The 19998-nt window shown below is 41.8% G+C and overlaps 1 protein-coding gene across 1 annotated transcript in view; it reads right to left on the bottom strand.

The window, feature by feature from the left end:
* Positions 1-19998, bottom strand: part of LOC122793438 (RNA exonuclease 1 homolog) — a 1054392-nt gene that overhangs the window by 402350 nt on the left and 632044 nt on the right. Inside the window, exon 11 of the mRNA XM_044061436.1 lies at positions 5993-6106. Within this exon, the coding sequence (XP_043917371.1) occupies positions 5993-6106 (114 nt within the window). The remainder of the gene's footprint in view (positions 1-5992; positions 6107-19998) is intronic.

Below are 19998 nucleotides of genomic sequence, written 5' to 3'. Positions count from 1 at the left end.
AAGATGATACATCATCCAAGGGAAGAGGTCTCCTATCCTGACTATGCAGTAAGGCACTTCACAGTGAATCTCATCCTTAGACGGGGACCAACTCAGGAATGGTACATCATCCCAGGAAAATGTCTCAGACTGGCTAAGAAGAAATGCACTCCTCAATGCATTTTTTATTACTGAAGATGGTGAATTATCCAAGCCCACACTGTTCGCCTGAACAGTTGCAAAGCATGTGTTTTACCCCCACAGTCCATTGCAGCCAAATGGACTACAGCACAAGACTACAGAGAAAAAAGTGAATAATCTGTGGAACCAATAATGGCCATTGCAGAGTCACCTACAAGTAGCTGAGGTAACAGCTGAGCATGGCATATTGGCAAGGGCTTCTTGCAAGTTTTTTTTCCTTTGGTCAAGAAGAATGCAGTCTCATGGTAAGAGTAACCTGTACCAGCTGTGCTAACTCGGGATCAAATCAGTGAACAGGTAAAATGTTAAAGGAAGTGATCAGAAGCATCACACAAACATGGAACTACTACCCAAAGACACTAGTGACAGTAATTATATACTACCAATCATTACATAAGCTCACTTTTCCTCAAATAAGTAAAACAATTAAGCACAAACCACTCATAGTTAGACAAAGAAGGTAAACTGTCTGACATACCAGCCACTCACCTGAGAGTCCCGTCAAAATAGCAAATATATAAAAATTGACAGTATCCTCAAAGAAATATGGCACAATTCTCACATATACTTAGAATACACGAAAAAGCGTGGAAAGTATTCCCTGAAAAGGGCTTATCTGCCCCTCAATGCAAGACTAAAGAAGACGGTCAATCCTCAGACCCAGAAGAAACACTTACAAGGGCAGCAAGGAAGTACTGAAGATCTTGGTGCCCAGTCTTCTGGTTTTTCTCCTTTGGCACTTTGGACCACCAGCAGGCTGGCTGCATGTGTAGAAGGAGCCAAAGGGTTTGGAAGTATAGTTGGTTGTTATATTCTTGACAGGATATAATCCATATAACTAAAGGCTACTTCAGCAGTGATTTATGAATGAATGCTTGTCAAAGCCAAAACTCCTCTGGCTCTGGGAGATTGTCTTCATCAAGTCATGCACCAGTTGCTTCTGATAAGTCACCAGCTCCTCTCAGTACATAGATGTATCAGCTTTTCCTTCTTCCACTCCCTCACCTACAAGGAATAAGAAGAAATAAGACCATAAGTGAATCATGGTGTAGGAGTACTATGAAAAAGGAACAAGCAAAGGCCATACACCTCAAATCTCGAAGTAAATTCTACCTCAGTAGGAAGTTGAAGGAGTCGTGATTCTTGATGTAAATGACAAGAAGATCTCTTATGTTCCCCATTCGCAAAGAACAAATCCCAATATGGTCTAAATGACTGCCCTCCCTTGCCCTGATGGACCCATTACAAAACCTTACCAAAGAATTAAGTCTGTTAAAAGAACTCAGTTTGTAAGCCAAAAGTTCATACAAGGATACAGCACCTCCTCCCCTACCAAAGCCAACTAATGAGCTAGTCAAAATGTAGAGAACAGAAGAGCACAAGTAAACACCCTACTGCTATTTATGATGACCTGAAGTACTGTGCATGTGTTTCCAAGGTTCAGAAACATTCACAAACTCTTCAAGTGCTTCCCTCACAGGGAATGGGTGAATTACATGGAGAATGTAAATTCCAGGCTTTACACAACCTTTGCATGAACCTGACACCTGTTCTCAAGATGCTGAAATGGATGGGAAGACTACCCCCCCAGAGTCTCAGCCACTCTGTGACATATGTGACATATGATGTTAAGAAACAGTCCAAGCACATAGAGCACGGACTACATCCATACCCACTCTGCAGGCACTACCCAGCAAAGCTGGCTTCTCAGAGAAAAGGCAGCCAGCTCTAGGAGAGAATAGGCCCAACCCAGAAATGACAGCCGTATGAACCAGAAGCCTAAGTATATTCCACTGGCAAAGAATGATCATTCTCAAAAGAATGTCATGGGGGAAGTCAGGTGGATCCCACTTGAATCAGCACCCCAAGTGAGAAGGGAATGTACAGAGTGGTGGATCCCTATTCTCTAAGCTTCCACCACAGACAAACACAATGGAGAGACAGGAGATTATTGTGACAAACAATTGTCCATTCCCCACAATGATGGGCACTCAAAAGCCCAGAAGAAACACAACTCAGTCTTTTACTCTGTGGGATCAGCAAGTATCTCATGGATGTACTCCCAAGGAAAACTGGAAATCCCATGACAAAAACAAACCAAAGTCCTCCTCCAAGGATGTGGGAAGTCTTCTTTGTTTCCAGGAAAATAAACTATTTCTGGTGACCTACTGGACAAAAGACTGGGTCTGCTACACTGCAATCCCCACAAGACAATTCAGAAAAATGACAGAAACATTCAGAAGGACAAACGGGTGACTGGCCAGGACAACTATTCCCTTCTGCCAGACTCCACAATAAGCAGCACCACAGAAAAAAAATGGAAAGCTACTTCCCTTCCAGTATTATCAGAGAAATGGAACAACATTGATGGGGATTTAAGCCAGAGATCCTTAAGACATTATTGCTGGAAAAGAGGTAGGACCAAGGAGGGCACTCTTGACCCTGACCCTATGGCACCTGAAAGACTATTTCCTCTTAGGAGAAGAACTGACTCGGTGAGGAAGCAGGCCCTCAAACAAGGAGAGATCCACCTATTACCAAAGAAAGAACCCCTGCCTGGACAGTCTACTCCTGCCAAAGGGGGCATCAAGAACATTATCATGGTCATGCCTCCACCACCTCAGGTGGGATAGCTGCTGCCATGTCAGCCAGTACAAGTTCACAGTAATGACTTTTCGTAAGACATCTGCTGCAGACAAACAATGCCTCACGTTGGGGCTGCACCAGGATGACAAGGTTTGGAGGGCAAAGGTGATGCACTCAAGCAATTCAAGTCACCTCCGCCATGTGGGCTGTGAACCTGGAGAGGAGATGCACAACTGAGAACGTTAAGCCCCAAAGTGGTAGAGGAACTGACTGTTTCTGTCATTCTGTGCTCTTCTCAGGAAACCTTGTCTGCAAGCTCTGAATGAGTGAGGCATGGGCTCAGGAAACATTGAAAGTCCAAGGAAATCATGTGGGCATCTGTCCTGAGATATGCTGACAAGGACTCACTGCAATCTGCCAAAGGACAATATACGGCATTAGCCCTTTAGGAGACTGCAGCAGCAAAGGATGCCTTAAAGGTTTTCATTTAATGATGTTCTCCAGGGAGGCATGGAGGGGATGACTAGGGAACCCAGTGATTTTTATATCCCAGGCCTGGGCTGGGTTTAGGTCTAAAGAAGGCATCAAACACCACAAACTCTTTAAAGGATATCTCGTCCCACAAGTAAATGGAATAACTCTAGGACTGTGAAGCTTTGTCCAGCTCAGAACCCCACCCCCCAGTGGCAGTTAATCATCTCTGGCAGCTTAATAGAGCCATGGCTCACACAACTGAGTATGGAAGAAAAGTGTATTACAGGTCAGACATTGGCAACAAAGCACAGATCCTTATGAGATCTGACCAATCATCAAACACTTGCTTGATCTCTCAAAGCCTGGGTTGTGGATGCTGTTTGCAGGCTCAATCTGTGCCTCTTCCTCATTTAGGGCCAAACAATCCAACTGAGTTGAAGGCGGTTCCTATGAAATTCATTTTGGCCATGGTACCCATACCCCTCTGTGTATAACCATATACCTCAAGGGGCTGCTTCCCATGTTCAGGATAGGCACACTAAAGATCAAGGCAATAATGAATGGGAAAGAAAGTGCAAACACCCTAGAACACAAGCCACAGGGTGAAAGCCAAGGGTGCACCAACTTTCCCACAGAGACAGAGCAACAATGAGATTGAGCATCCCCTTAGTTCTGGTGAGAGAGCCTAAGTGTTGGCTGACAATGCCAACCTACCTGTAGAAGGCATAGGAACTAGTAAATCCTCCAGGGAAAAGCTTGGGAGGAACACCAGTACACCCACTGGTCTTGGGAGGAGCCTCCTTCACTCGCTCTTGAATCTGGAAATACAGTCAGAGAATATACAAAAACATTCAAACAAAAGAACATTTAAACAGTGACAAGGATTGAAATCCAAACAATGTAAGTAATGAAAATACACATGCAAGCCCAGTGGACAAGTATATGCAGTCAATGCACAGCATCACAGTGTACATATAGGCATGCATCTGTCCCCAACCATATGAGCTTCCAGAAAAAAGATGGCAAATGACAAATGGCAACTGATGAAGAGTTTTACTTGAAAGCTTTGTTTGTTTGTACGTTTTATTAAACAAGATACAGTGCGTTGGACTTCTGGTTTATTTCTCTGATTGATTTTTGTACTTTGGAGTACTTTAGCTTCAAGGTGACTTTTGTGACAACTGGCAAATAGGATAAACTCGACGACACCAAACTACTACTGTCCTTTATGTTACATTATCATCTAGAAGTTTACCAATTAAATGAGTATCCCAACCTAAATAAGACAGGTGCCACTGACAGGCTGTGGTCCCATTACTGCTCGATGGTTGCCTGTCTCATTTTTATATTACACCTGTTTGCAGCTTTGATGACAATTCAACACTCAATTTACTGGTGTTAGCTCACCTTCATTCAGGTAAATCAAACATCTTCCACACTCTTTACTGACTTATCTTCCCTCGGCTTCTTACCTACCACTTTACAAGCATACACGGTTCCCTACTTACAGAAAGGTATTGTGTGCATTCTAGCTAGAGGAAAAGTCACAGTCTGGTACTGAAATGTTGGGGCCAGTTACAAGCTCTCTGTTGATATTAGAGAGGCTTGAAATACACAGGCAGGAAAGACCGCCTTTCCTACTTTTACTACATCAAAATACTCATGTAGTACTCTGTCTGAAAGCTTCTAGTCCAAAACATTTTTTGTGCAGGAAGGCAAAGCCCCTTTGTACCTCCATATGGAGAATTGCATCTACCACACACTCCCTAATAAAATTCAGTAAGTTCTACATAGAAATTGGATTTTCTTTTTTTTTTTTTACTCTGAGGTTGCATGATATCAGAGTTAGAATTTATTAAATGGGAAAGAACTGAAGGCCAGTCTCCCACATCAGGGTGCAGGAGTCTTAAGCCTTACAAAATCAGGTTAAAAAATTGCCAGATTTAGGAATACGTCAAGGCTACTGTTCATTTTCGCATTTTCAGGCAGTCTGCTTTCAATAATTTATTTTTTATCTTTGATCATAATATTGTCCCCAAGCACAGGTATGAGAGATGCCTGAAGGTGCCATCACTCAGGCAACCATGAGGGTGGACTGTGCCTTCAACAACAAGGGTGTATATGATCGGTCCTAAGCCCCTCCCAAGAGCAGAGAACTTCAGACCGGGTCTATATCACATTATTGAAAACTGATGATGTCGAACGGCCATAACATCAAAAGTGCCGTTCATCGAAACTGTTCTTGTGGGGGGGACTGCGCCCCCACACCCCCCACTAATTATATATACCAACTCCGAGATCGCACTACAGTGAGGAAAGGGCAAATTTACTGATCCTCACTGTACTGTGATCCCACAAGGACAGTTTGGATGAATGTCACTTTCTAGGTTACGGACATTCGACATCATCAGTTTTCGATAATGTGATAGGAACCCCTTCAGACCCACATCAGTGCAAGAAACACTATGCTGCTCCCCACCTTGCAAGTGCTTGCTTCAGTGCATCTGCACTGAGTCCAAGTCTTCAAATTCAATGAGCTGCAAAAATATTAAGATTTTTTTCTTCAAGATTTATGTTGCCATTGAATAAAGTAAATGGACTTTCCAAACGTCAGTGATCATTACATTTGTAAAGAACAGAAACCAGTTTGCAAATGTTCATTCAAGCACTAGTTTTGCTTTTTATGTGTGGTAAATTTCACTGAAAAATATACAGATATTTTTTTCCTTCTCAATGCAAATTCATGTGTTACCTCGATGCCTTACTACTCTACCCCAGTGGTAGTTGCATTCTTCCTTACGAACATGCCTTCCTTTTCCAGTCACTGTATAGATTTTTCCACAACGACAGCAAACCCTTTTAAGAGCTAAAAGAACAAAATGTTATTTGTCTAATGCATTACAAACTAATTTTAAGGCATGGTTTTAATACATGTAGGAACAACCAAAAGTACTGGCATTACATAATTCCCTTTTTTAACCAGGATAATCCAAAACAGCAACACAGTCCCTTTTCAGTGGAGTCCCAGAAGCTCTACATTAATCTAGACTTAACAAGTAATGCAGATTAGCATACAGGAGTATAAAAAACACTGCACAAACAAATGCTAGAGTATATACATAAAAAGGAGAATTAACATTTTAAAACTGGCAAGCGAATACTTGAGTATATACAATTATGTGGAAATAGGTAAAGCTTTTTGTGTTATTCATTCAATCAATGTAGGATGGTGGCTGAATGATATTTGTGAGGCAGAAGTAATGACACAGGTATATTACATAGAGAAAAAACATATATATATAAATAATTCAATCATTTAAATATCACAAAACCTGAAACTCTATAGGTGATGGTGTTTCACCAACAAGCACTATCAACACAAGTAGGTCTTTGGTTCTTGCCTTAACTGACTAGGAAAATTCAGATTAAACGGACTCCTCTGAATATTTTACTTTGAGGCTAAGTACCCTTAAGACACTCCTGCTTGTTACAAATATATTTAATTAAAAACAGAAATATATCTGCTACAGTATTAGACATACTGATGTCAGTGCTGACCAACAGCTGGATTTAAAGATGTTCAATATTTGCAGGTCAGTAAAGCTAGATCCGCCATGTGGGTGATGCCAACTGTGTAGTTGATGTCAGTTGATTCACTGCCAAAATGAGGGCAGTCTTACTGAAGAATGAACTTGTCTGCTTGCTGCTGGTGCAAGGTGACCTTTCCTACTTCATATCTGTAGCATGGTATACAAGAGGAAAGTGATCATTGGCAGTGGAGTACCTCCCAAGTATACAGGCAGGCAACATAAAATGGATAAGAAAGCAACTCAAGATGAGTACTACAATAAAACAAATGAGGTTAGAGACCAACAAAAAAGAAGAGCATTAAGAAATGAATATACAGTACAGCTCATCAGATGGTTATGGAATAAGCCTAGAATATGGCATTTAAATGTATACATAACTGAATGCTCCTTATAAAGGATACAGGCACATGTCATTATGAATACTGAGCACAGCACAGAGTGATAAAAATAGGGCATACATTCTGCTAATAAACGAGTGCAACTTACCCTGTCCAGTCTAGTCCTTCCCATATATATACTCTATATAAACCAAATCTGCATAACCAAAGTTTATTCTCACACACACTCACATAAGACGTGCCTCGTGACTTTTCCAAGTATTCTAGAATTCTCTCTCTTTTCTACTGTACTACCCAAGATGCCTATCTTTCCAATGGGTGTGGGTGTGGATGAGTAGTACTCCTATCAGAACCGGAAGTGCTCCTGTTTCTCAAATGTCAGTTCAAAGGGTTTTGGTCTGACATCTGGATGTTGCATGGGTGACGTCGGCAAGCCTTTCTCAGTGATCATGTGGGTTTCCCCATTTCACCCCTTCATCCCAAATGCAGGCTAACTGGATACTGCAAAAAATATCCCCAAGTCTGTACTACACAGCTTGTAGTCCACTCTTCATTATTAAGGAAAGGATACCCTTGTCTCATTGGATCTATTCCAGTTCAAGTGAAATAAACGGTATATTACTTTTTAAAGAAATCCAACCTGTAAATTATAGATACTCTGTGCTCACCATATCAGGCAATCTTTGAGACAGCCATCTACAATAGATAACAGGATCTACATCCTGCAAGTCCACAGATTTTCAAAGATCTCCAACCCTTCACAAAACACAGTGCTTCTACACTGTGTCAGGAGGGTGCATAAGACCCCATAAGTCTTTTTCTATCCTCATGGAATATAAAGTTGCATCTTAAAGTAAAATAAATTAAACAAGGATATAACATTATAATCTTAAAATGCAGGCCCCTCAAGACACCTGAAAGTTGTGAACTGGCAGCCCAATAAAAGGCTGACAGAGAATGGGTAATAAGTAACCACTGCAAAGGGCTTCTGACAAATATTAACAGATACATAAATGCTTATGTGTTGTATCTTACTACAAGAGGCTTTTTATACTGGGTAAACAATGGGAAGAATTATGCAAGAAGGGAGGAGTGAGAAAAAACAAGGAGACAAGCATCTGAATACTGCACACAGCCTATCAGAAGTTCCAAAGAAAACTCAGTTCCTGGACTACAGCTGCAAACAGTAGTGCCTAGGAATGGCTTGCCATATAGTCCAAGTGGCCATGGCACAAATGTCCCCAGTAAGTAGTTTTAAAACAATATCAGTGTCTTTCCTTGGTGATGTGACCTTTTACACCAATGGGTACTGGACAACTAGTTAGATAATGATAGAAGGCAATGCATAAGCTGACAATCCAACTGGAAAGCATCTACTTTAGAAATGCTAAACCTTCCCCACAAGGGGAGGAGACGACAAACAGCTGTTTTATACTACTGTGCTCATGTACCCTTCTCAGGTAAAGCCCAAGATGATGATGCACATATAGGATACATACAAACATTCTCTCTTCCCTGAGTTTGGATCCTGGAAAGAAAAACTGGAAATGAATGGATTGACTAAAGATTCACTGTATTTATTTAACCCATCTATCTTTGTTTACGGTGCTGGGATAATGCTTTGATAAACACTGGCTTTTTTCAGCCAGCCAGGGCAAAATTATCAAACTGAAAAAAAATGACAGCATATAATCGAGAAGAACAGTATAGGTTATAGCACATTTTAGAACGAAAAGTACTGAGGCAAATAAAATTAAACAAACGGTTCAAATACATGAAATGCAGGATAAGTGAAACATCAGTGGAAATAATGTAGCCATGCTGGTGTTCGTGATTAAAAGCATTGTTTAGATTATTATTTTTAGTGTGTACACAATAAAGTACAGCTGGGTTAGTAAATGCTCACATTCTTCACTGCTGCAGTAGCCTATGGTTTGCATCTTGCAAAGAATGCAACAGTCCAGTTTTCAGAAGCTTTTATCCTTTCCTGCACTATCACTCTGGTTGTTTATTAGTCTGAACCCATTTTGGTGGGAGCTTCATAACAGTCAGAGTGACTGAAAATCTATAGACTTTCTTGCCACTCTAAAGAACACTTTGAAATCATTCTGAACAATTATACACAAGTGTGTGTGTATCTATACATTTTATATATCCCTAACATCGAATGCTCACAACAGCAACCATTATAACATCGAACTGGTAATATTGTAAACCTAAAACATCAAAAACTACACAAGAAACACAAAACATGTTTTTTTGCACAAGGCACACCCCCTGCCACAACAAAAATGTACTAGAAGTGGGATGGTGGGTAGGTGCTCCTACTCTTAAGAGCAACATGATGTAGCATAGACTCGTTGGTAAGTACTAGTCTAGCTGCCCTTGCGGGCTATTTTATGCCTACCCAGTTTCCCTTTTTGTGCTCGAATTAACCTATCCCATTTGGTTACAGATTGGCCTTTCCCATCCCATGCTCAATAATTCTATAGTACCCTGAATATAAATAACTGGGATCATACAACAGATAATTTGAGGGAACCCACACATGGAATAAAAAATTTAGGAACTGCCTCTGTCCATTAGTAGTACAAGGGACCATTCTGGGGTAAATTTTCTGTTTCTCATATATAGATCCAAGTTCCAATTGAATATGGACAGAGATGATCTGTGCTTTATGTGGATGGGGAGTCTGTTCCAGAGCAGTTGTATCCTGTGAGATATACTGTCACTCCACACCATTCTACTGATGTTGCAGAAGAGCTTTAGATCCCTAAACCAAGTATTTCTGATGGTATGATGTGCAGTAAACCCATCCATAATGGGTCAGATGATACCCTGCATGTCAGACACAGGTCACCTCTTAGCAGTGTATGGGATACAGAGTACAGTGACAAGGTTTTGAGTTGCTATATGTAGGACGTATTGCTTAAGCTTTGTAGCTTTTTAGTAAGGCATCTCTGTGGGCATTCCAGTTTGTGTGTGTGCTTGGACAAATACATGCCAAAGAAGGTGTGACAATGTGAGGTACTGCCAGCTATGCCAGGAGAAGTGAGGTAGTGGATGTGTTAACATATGCTAGCACAGCTAGCTGGAATTTAGTAAAGAATTATATGTTATTTGAATATCAAACTGATTTGTACAGATGCCTGTGTTGAAAATAAATTTGTAAAGCTGCTTGTGTTAAAAATGTAACAGTGGGTCCTGACTGCATTGTAACTGAATTAAATATTATATATACATCACACACACACACACACACACACACACACACACACACACACACACACATATATGTCAACAGAGGATACTAGAAGAGAAGAGGTTAAGCTCAGCTCCGGGTAACTTTGGAAAATAGTAAGGAATTAAATTACTGGGCCTAGGCCATAAAGATGTTATCTCTCAGTTTTGAATAAAGCCAGAGACACGATGTCTGTAAGAAGCATGGTTTGTTAGTCTCTGTAGGAGGACTTGAAGTTTGTAATTGTTTTATGACTTCCAGAAGCTCCACCAGATCTGAGCAATGCCCGTGTGTATTATTGACATGTAGGTGTTATATCCTGGCAGTTTCTATCAATGAGGGTTTGCATTGGAACCAGAAGTCAGATGACCAGATGTATGTAATGTCATTCTGTACAGAAATAATGTTTTAATATTAGGTGAGACAGAAGTCTCAGGGCAGTCTGTTTCTTGGAACTTGACATAGGGGATCCCTTCCATACTGTATCTTGCCTTTCTCTATTTAGTAAGTAGGGACAGCAATTCTCTAGATCAGTCAGGAAAATATAGTGACAATAGTTAAGCATTGTTTTTTCTGTAATTGTGTAAATCTTCCCAGCTGTGTTATTTTTAATACTTCCTGTGACTGAAAGTCTGGTGTTTAGTGTAAATAGAGGTTTCATATTTTCATGATCTTTTATTTATTAAATATATTTAAACTTTTCATTGTGGCTGGTCCTTCAGAGAATATTTTAGAGAGTACTTTTATCTAGTGGTGACACTGTGGCCACCCCTGAAGCCTGGCTGTTTGGGTCAACATTACCATTTATATTAATATTAATTTCATTCAGTATAGTTGGGTACCCTTGCAAGAGCCTTATTTAGCTGGTTTTGTAGTGACTGGCAGCAGTGATAACTATCTTATAGTATGGGCAGAAGGGGGCACAGCAAGTAAATCTGTGCCAGCCTTTCTCAGGTGCCGTGTGTGTCAGCTACTTGGAGCAAGGACATGAAGCACTAGTTTCACAAAGAGGGTGCTGGAAGACTTGGCTTAACCCTATAGCTGTGCTAGTGGGGAGCCTTACTGGGGCCCTGGAGGGAGACGGATATAAAGAAATCCAGACCATAGGCTGAGTATGTTCCCTGTGTGTTCTTATGGGAAACTGTTCTTGAAGCAGAGAGGTCTGCATCTGGAAATACTGAGTGTATCCATTTGTATTCCAGATGAACGTCCCTCCAGTGTCACTGGGGAGCATTCAGGGTCCTTGATTACTGGCCCAGAGTGGGGATGTCACAGGGGGCATTATATTCAATGACTGGCCTGATGAGGGCTAAGTAAAGTGGGACAATGACATCCCTTGCTCTAGACACAATCCCTTTGGTCAGAAATTAGGTCACTGTCCAAATAAGTTTACAAATCCCAAACAACTGGGTCACCTCTTTGGAAACTACCACACTGATAATACGCCCATAAGTGGTGGACTGATAGAGACCATCAAATGTATTGAATGCAACTCCCCCCCCCCCCCACACACACACACACAGTTGCCTGCATGTACACTACTCATATCAAGATCCTGACTGAGATTTATGCTGACAGTTGACTACCAAAGCACCTATGCCGGTGAAATACAGTTGTGTGGAAAAAAAAACAATTTTTACTTTTAAAAGATTCTTGAGTAACATGCATGTAAGCTACAATCCAGCCACAGAGTCAGTATGTCTCAACATTTCACCAGTGACTATGAAGTACTTAAAAGCACTAGCTTTAAATGTAAGGTATTATAAAATGTTTAAGCTACTTTTCCACATCAGAAACTGAATTTTATTCATTATGGATGCATTATTTCACCTGCAAGACCAATCCTACGTCATTACCTTATTTTCTTTCCTTTATTTTTTTTTCAACGGGCTGCCTGTTTACCTCAAACACTCTGGTCTTTCCTCAGAAATTACCATCACAAGTGAGATGGTATGGTCCTAGGAGCCATCACAATGCAGATAGGAAAATGTTTTACTACAGCCTACAGATCTAGTCTCCTTTTAGACAAAGGCATATACTTCTTGGGTTCTTCCAAGCAAGATTTTTCCCATGCAGACAGCAAGAACAGCAAAGGCTTTCCTTTTTGCAGACTGCCTGATGACAGTCTCCATTAGCCATCGCTAAATAGCAGCACTCAAGAAATTATGAGAACAATTATTTTGGAGGCAAGAAATGTCAAAAGGGGGAAATTAAAAAGCCATTTGTTTATTTCTGCGTCCAGTGGAGTTGCACCTGATACCCTGCTTCAGAATATACTAACTCTTGGAGAAATAGTAAGAAATTACAGACCCATTTTTGACATCACCAAATATGAAAATAATGGTCCTAAAAATTCAAAGGGGAGCTGAGATAATATGTCCTCACTTCCCTCAAAGGACAAAATGCAAGCTGCTCTTCAGTCACTTCATTCTCCTTGGTAGCTCTTCACAGCCCATATAATAAATGGACTCAAGTCGGTACTGGTAAAGGAGGACATCCTATTCCTAGCCTAGAAGTGCAGATGATAGCAGTAGTTACTGAAACTGCAATGGAAGCCGCATTCTGAAATACACACACATTTAATAACAGCACTGGAAGGCAGCTGTTAAAGTAAGGCTGCAAATCAACATTTTTTTTTCAGAAATGTTCATTAGTTTATAGATAATAAAATGTGAAACATTAGTTGTGTTGATAACTTGCCATCAAAACAGTATTTAATAAACTATGCTAGCTTCTACATTAGTTTTGCAAGGCAGCAATTTCAGCAGTGCTCTATAATGAAGGTCCTGCAACAGTCCTCACTGCAATCTGAATGATGTGGCAAACCTGACTCAGTAATATGCAGGAAAACACACCAGGACAAAGCAATGAAATCAATTTTAAGCAATGTATCTAAGATGTTTTTGCACATCAACAAGAGGCCACCACTTAAAATGGTATTTCAAGTACCACTGTGGTACAAAACAGAAAATATAAATATTTTGCAAACAAATGCACTAACCCAACCTATAGAAGACATACTAGGTATAGATACGCTGCCTATAAACCAAATGTCGCCAAGTCTTTCACAACCACCTTTCTAAAAAGTCAAAAGTAAAAATAAAGAGCTTCTATTATCTGTTTTTCTTCAGCATTGAAGTGGTTTCTGTCTCACTAAAACATCAAAGCAAGTAAAAACAAACTATTGTCTTTGTAGCCCACTTATTAGTGGCCTTGGCTTTTCCTATAACATTTTAATCCCTTCTTAACATCCCTATAACTTGTCTCACTCCTACTTGCTGTACAGAATACTTCAACTCATTGCATGAGTATTCAGAAGCTTTGAAATATCTTTACAAAATGTATTCTGCTACAGAAACTCTGATGCATACTGGTCATTTAGTACTACATGGCATTAACACTAAAGGTTTGCTATTAAGTTGTCCAATTAGCAAGAAGGAAAATACCTACATATTCAAAACAGGCATCCTTCACTCTGGGATGTCTATACTACTCAGCTTCTCAAACTATAATGAACTACTCAACACAAAAGATTTGCAAACTCTTTTTTTTTTTCAAAATGCACTCCAGCAGCACTCACACTACAGACTGAAGCTCACTAGCAGATGTTCATCATGCATACAGCTGCAGTCATCACAGATGGGTTCTCCTGCCGTCAGGCAGGTCCTCGGTCGGCCGAATTCCAAAGTCTTGGTCCGGCGTCGGTTGTTGTTGCTTTCTTTCCTGACATCAGTGCGACAGGGGTATATAAGACACAGCCGACGCCATTTTCTTCAGTCTTTTTTGCCGCGCGGTGCCAGAAGCAGAAGCAGTTCGCAAGTGCCGGTCGGCCAGCTCCTGAAATTACGAAAATTTGGAAAACGAAGTCTTCTTTAAAGCTAAGTACCCCGTTGGGGAAACTTTTCTTGCCTCAGACCGATGTCAGACAAAGTTAACAATTGTATTTCTTGTGGGAAGCAAATACCGCATAAGGATTTCCATTCCCTCTGTATACCTTGCTTAGGCCCAGACCACGACGTCTTGGGCTGTCGCTTTTGTGCTACTTTCAATAAACGCACTATTACGCGTCGGGCGGAGTTCGCCCAGCACTTTTTCGGTAAAGCTTTTAATTATAAGATGTCGTCGGAGACTCCGACTACTGTTTTGTCCAAAAAACGCAAGGACAAAGACCGACACGCGAGGTCCGTGGTCTCCACCGACACCACGCCAAAACCGGCTACACGTGGTCCGGTTCTCAGCGAGGTGCCTACGCAGACCCTGACTACCGACGACCCTTCTCTGGCGGTGTCATCTGTAACCGAGACCACAGGTTCCTCGGCCCACACCTTGACTACAGCTACCGAAGCCACTGTGAGTGTTGAGCCTCTTAATGTGGACAGGTCCACTTCCACCCATGGTGTCTTCAGACCTTCTTCTTCCTTTTCCATAAAGGCCTTTACTAAGTCAAAATCAGACATGCATTCCAAGAGGCCTGTTGCACAGGGCCCATCTCCAGGCCCCATGCCTAAAAACAGATGCTCAAAATGGCTGAGGATTTAATTACTCTTATCAGGGGTTCCCAGCCCCCTCCGGACAAGAGACCCAGAGTGGAGGAAGATTCTCCCTCTTCTGACCAGGGCTCCATTATTTCAGAACATTCTGATGTGGAGGAGCATTCATACTCCCCTTTTGAAGATTCTGATGCAGAACAGTCTATTCCTTCTGTATCCCCCCCAGAGGATTTTTCATTCGGGGAAACCTTGCATACCTTGAGGGAACACTTCCATTGGGAAGGCCAAGATTTCTCAGATTCCAAGAAAAGGCTTAGGGAATTTCTTTTGCTACCTCAGCACAGACCTCTGGCGATACCTCCTGTCTTGGACATACTTGATGATGTCTACTCGGAGGCTTGTCTTAACCCGGATTCCCTGCCTCCCGCCCCAGTTAAGCCTGATAGGTACTACAGAGTTCCTAACTCACACCAATTCCTTTACAAAAGCCACAATGCAGACCCTGAAACCATTTCTCAAGGCCCCAAGGGAATGAAGGCCTCTACTGCTAAGAATCCATTACCTTCCGAGAGAGAGTGTCTAGATCCTTAGAAAGGTGGGGAAAAAAGGTATATACCTCAGCCACCCTAGCCATGAGGGCCTTAAATTGTCAGTTCCATATGCTTAAATATCAGCAGTTCCTGTTATCACAATTAAAGAATAAAATGTCACAACCTGAACAACCAGATTTAAAGGAGTTGCAGGATATGATACATAGTGCAGAACAAGTGGGTAAACACACCTTACAATGTGGCTATGATGCTCTAGAAGCCTCAAGTAGAGCTGCTGTTACAGGATCAGTCATTCGTAGACATGCCTGGCTTAGGGAACAAACCTTGCCTGACCATGTTAAAGCTAAACTATTAGATGCTCCTTTACAAAAAGAAGTATTATTTGGTACTAATGCTGAGGAGATTCTATGAAAAATGGAAGAAAAAGCTAAATCAATGCAAACAGTAAAGGCTTTTCTACAGGTTCAACCACCACGTTTTAGCAGAAATTGGCCTTCAAAAAACTGGTCCTTTCCAGCCACAGACAAGCCCCAAAGAGGTAGATACAGGCGCACAAGGGGCAGAGGACAATCCCAAGGATCATATAGAGGCAGACAATGGCAATCTCCAGCACCAAGAGGTGGTGAAGACAGTGCACAACAATACAGGAAACAAACCCAATGACTTTCCCCTTTGCATGCCAAGCAAGGCTCAGGTGGCAGCACCCTTGGGAGGAAAGCTGGCATCATTTTCAAAAAAATTGGCATATTGTCACAAAAGACAAATGGATCCTGGACATTATAAACAGAGGCTACAGATTTCATTTTCACACTCTTCCAAAAATGAGAGGCATGCCGAACCTGCCACACAATCAAAGGGCAGAGGCTCAAATACAAATTTCAAAGCTTATGGGCATGAAAGCTATTCAAGAGGTACCTACTCACGAACAAGGTCAAGGTTTTTACTCAAGACTATTCCTGGTACCAAGGAAGGGAACCGATTGGAGACCCATTTTGGACTTATCCATCCTAAACACATTTCTACTCGTACCAAAATTCAAGATGCTCACCTTACAGCAGCTTCTTCCCATGCTGGGCAAGGAGTCTTGGCTGGTAACATTGGACCTCAAGGAGGCATACCTGCATGTCCCAATCAGACAAAGCTGCAGAAGATACCTCAGATTTCTTGCAGGTTCAATCCACTATCAATTCTCTGCATTGCCCTTTGGCTTACCTACTGCACCCAGAGTATTCACGAAATGCCTGGCATCAGTAATTGCCTACTGCAGACTCCAAGGGATACAAATTTACCCTTATTTGGACGATTGCCTGATCCAGGCGGACAGCGAATTCTTACTTCTGGAACATCTGGCTTATGTAACACGGTTATTGAATTACCTGGGATACACAGTCAACAAAGAGAAATCCAGGCTAACACCATCTCAGAATATAATTTTCCTGGGTGCCAACTTGGACACAAACACCCAGATGGCCTATCTTACACCAGAAAAACAGGGGCAACTAACTCAGTACTTCAAGACACTAGCAAAGTGTACCAGGCTAACTGCAAGGAAAATCCTGCAGGCTCTAGGATTCATGGCATCTTGCATTCTTCTAATCCCATATGCAAAGTTGCATATGAGGAAACTTCAATGGTACCTAAAGAACCTATGGTCTCAACACAGCCACAGTTTGGAAACAATAATACCACTAATTCCATGTTTGCAAAAGGAATTTCTATGGTGGGCCCTAGCATGCCAAACAAACACAGGTCTACCATTCTGCAAGCCTCAAGCAAATCAAGTCATCACAACAGACGCCTCAGACTACGCCTGGGGGGCACACATGACGGACAGGTGCATCCAGGGCAAGTGGTCCCAAAAGGAAAAGCATCTTCACATCAATCAAAAGGAGATGCTAGCAGTGATAAATGCAATTACAGCTTTCAAAGACCTTTTGCATCCAGGACAGTTATTCATAAGAACAGACAACACCACAGTAATGTGGTACATAAACAAACAAGGAGGAACACATTCATACCCCCTGTGCAGGCTGGCCATGTCACTTTGGAACTTGGCTCTGGAATGTCAAATCGAACTTCAAGCACAGTACCTGCCAGGTTTGGAAAACATGTTGGCAGACAATCTAAGCAGAAATATGACAGATCCGCACGAATGGAAGTTGCATCCTCAAGTCTTTACAAAAATAATCCAAGCGTGGGGAAGGCCAGACATAGATCTCTTTGCTTCCCACAAGAATCATCAATTGACAAAATTCTGCTCAAGGACATTTCATCCAAAGGCCTGGAGGGTGGACGCTCTTTCTTTCAGTTGGGCAACACTGACAGTTTACGCCTTTCCACCTTTGCCTCTACTGCCCAAGGTGCTCTTGAAGGCAAGAGCAGACAGACCAAGGATGATATTGATTGCACCAGACTGGCCAAGACAACACTGGTACCCACTCCTGAGGAGTCTAACACACTCTCCTCCCTGGACCCTACCTCTAATGCCTCTTCTCCTGACTCAGCACAGCTACCAAGTTCTACACAGCCAGCTGAAAGCACTCAACCTGACTGCATGGAAAATTCCTTAGCACCACAACAGACCCTACTCTCCAAGGAGGTGCAGGATGTCATTTTGGAGGCAAGAAGGCCATCTACTAGAAAAGCTTACTCCGCAAAATGGAAGCTGTATTGCGTTTGGAATGAGAAAAAGGGCCAGGATCCTAAGAAACTGAATTTGCCTCAGATATTACAGTATCTAGCTGAGCTGCTGAACAGTGGACTTTCATTTTCCTCCATTAAAATACATGCCTCAGCCATTTCTGCAGAATACAACACTGATCCACCCTTATTCTCTCACCCACTCTTAAAGCAGTTCCTCAGAGGGGCTAAGAATATAAGACCTCCAAGGAAACAACCAATACCAGCCTGGGATCTAAATTACATTCTAGAAAAATTAACATTGCCTCCCTTTGAACCAGCTGCCTCAACAGATTTGCAATATTTGTCCTGGAAAACAGCTTTCCTTCTGGCTATTACCTCAGCTCGTAGGGTCTCGGAACTACAAGCCCTCATGGCTGTGCAGCCCTTTCTCATTTTCCATCAGGACAGGGTTTCTCTACGTACCAACCCCTCATTTATGCCTAAGGTAGTATCAAGGGTAGCTTTAAATCAGGCCATACACTTACCTACCTTTTACCCCAATCCTCAAAACAAAGGGGAAAGGCTGCTACATTCCTTAGACATCCATAGACAGCTGCGTTACTATTTGGACAGAACAAAGCCTTTCAGGAAGTCAGAACAACTCTTTGTCTCCTATGCTGTAGGAGCTCAAGGGAAGCCTATTTCCAAACAGACAATTTCAAAATGGATAGGTCACTGCATACGTTTTTGTTACTCCTTTCATGGTAAATCTGTACCTGCAGGCATCAGATCCCACTCCACAAGGGCCACAGCTACCTCTGCAGCCTTCCTCAGAGGAGTCCCAACCAAAGATATTTTGGAGGCAGCCACTTGGAGTTTTGTGCATACCTTCACCAAACACTACCGCCTACCTTTATATTCCAAAACTAGAGCAGGCTTTGCCACTGCTGTGTTGCAGGGCATTCTGGCTCCACCCAGTTTCACCTAGTGCCTACCACCCTGTGCGTAGCTTTGGGATTCTACCCATCTGTGATGACTGCAGCTGTATGCACGATGAACATAGTACAGTTTTGTACCTACCATAAATGTAGATGTTCGAGTGCTAATACAGCTGCAGTCCAGGTTTCCCTCCCTCCTTCCCCTCTGGGAACATACCTAGTAGCTAACTCCTCTACTTTCAACCTGATTGGGTTATCCTTCTATGGTGTATTTGCTTGCAACTACTGTTTTTTGATTATATTGCATTGCATGATTATATATATATAATATCTATATATACATATATATATATATATATATATATATATATATATATATATATATATATATATATATATATATATTGCCTTCCTTCTGGGGGCACCTGACATCTGGGGCAAGAAAGACTGAAGAAAATGGCGTTGGCTGTGTCTTATATACCCCTGTCGCACTGACGTCAGGAAAGAAAGCGACAACAACCAACGCCGGACCAAGACTTTGGAATTCGGCCGACCGAGGACCCGCCTGACGGCAGGAGAACCCATCTGTGATGACTGCAGCTGTATTAGCACTCGAACATCTACATTTATGGTAGGAACAAAACTGTACTTTTTATCATTTGAACAAAACATCCTCCCATTATCTGCACTAGTATCCTGAAGGCAAGACAGCCATAGGAAAAGGTATTTTACCCCACAACAGAAAATATGAACTTCTTGCAGGGATCCACCTAAAAAAAAAAATAAACAAAAATCCTCCTTGCAAATAACTGCCAAACAAAGCTCCCCATTTAGCAAAAATGTTACCTGCAACTAAGCTTCTTACTCCCCATATTCATAACTAACCTCCAGCTTTTACCTCCCTTTCTCCTTTAATCATCCTATCCTAACTATTCAACATTTTCCCTTCCATTTTACCTCAGTTATGTACATATTGCAAATAATCACG

Source organism: Protopterus annectens, chromosome 2.part0 (assembly GCF_019279795.1).
Source record: "Protopterus annectens isolate FY-2018-M chromosome 2.part0, PAN1.0, whole genome shotgun sequence".
Lineage (NCBI taxonomy): Eukaryota > Metazoa > Chordata > Ceratodontiformes > Protopteridae > Protopterus > Protopterus annectens.
This window is presented reverse-complemented; position numbering and strand designations above follow the sequence as displayed.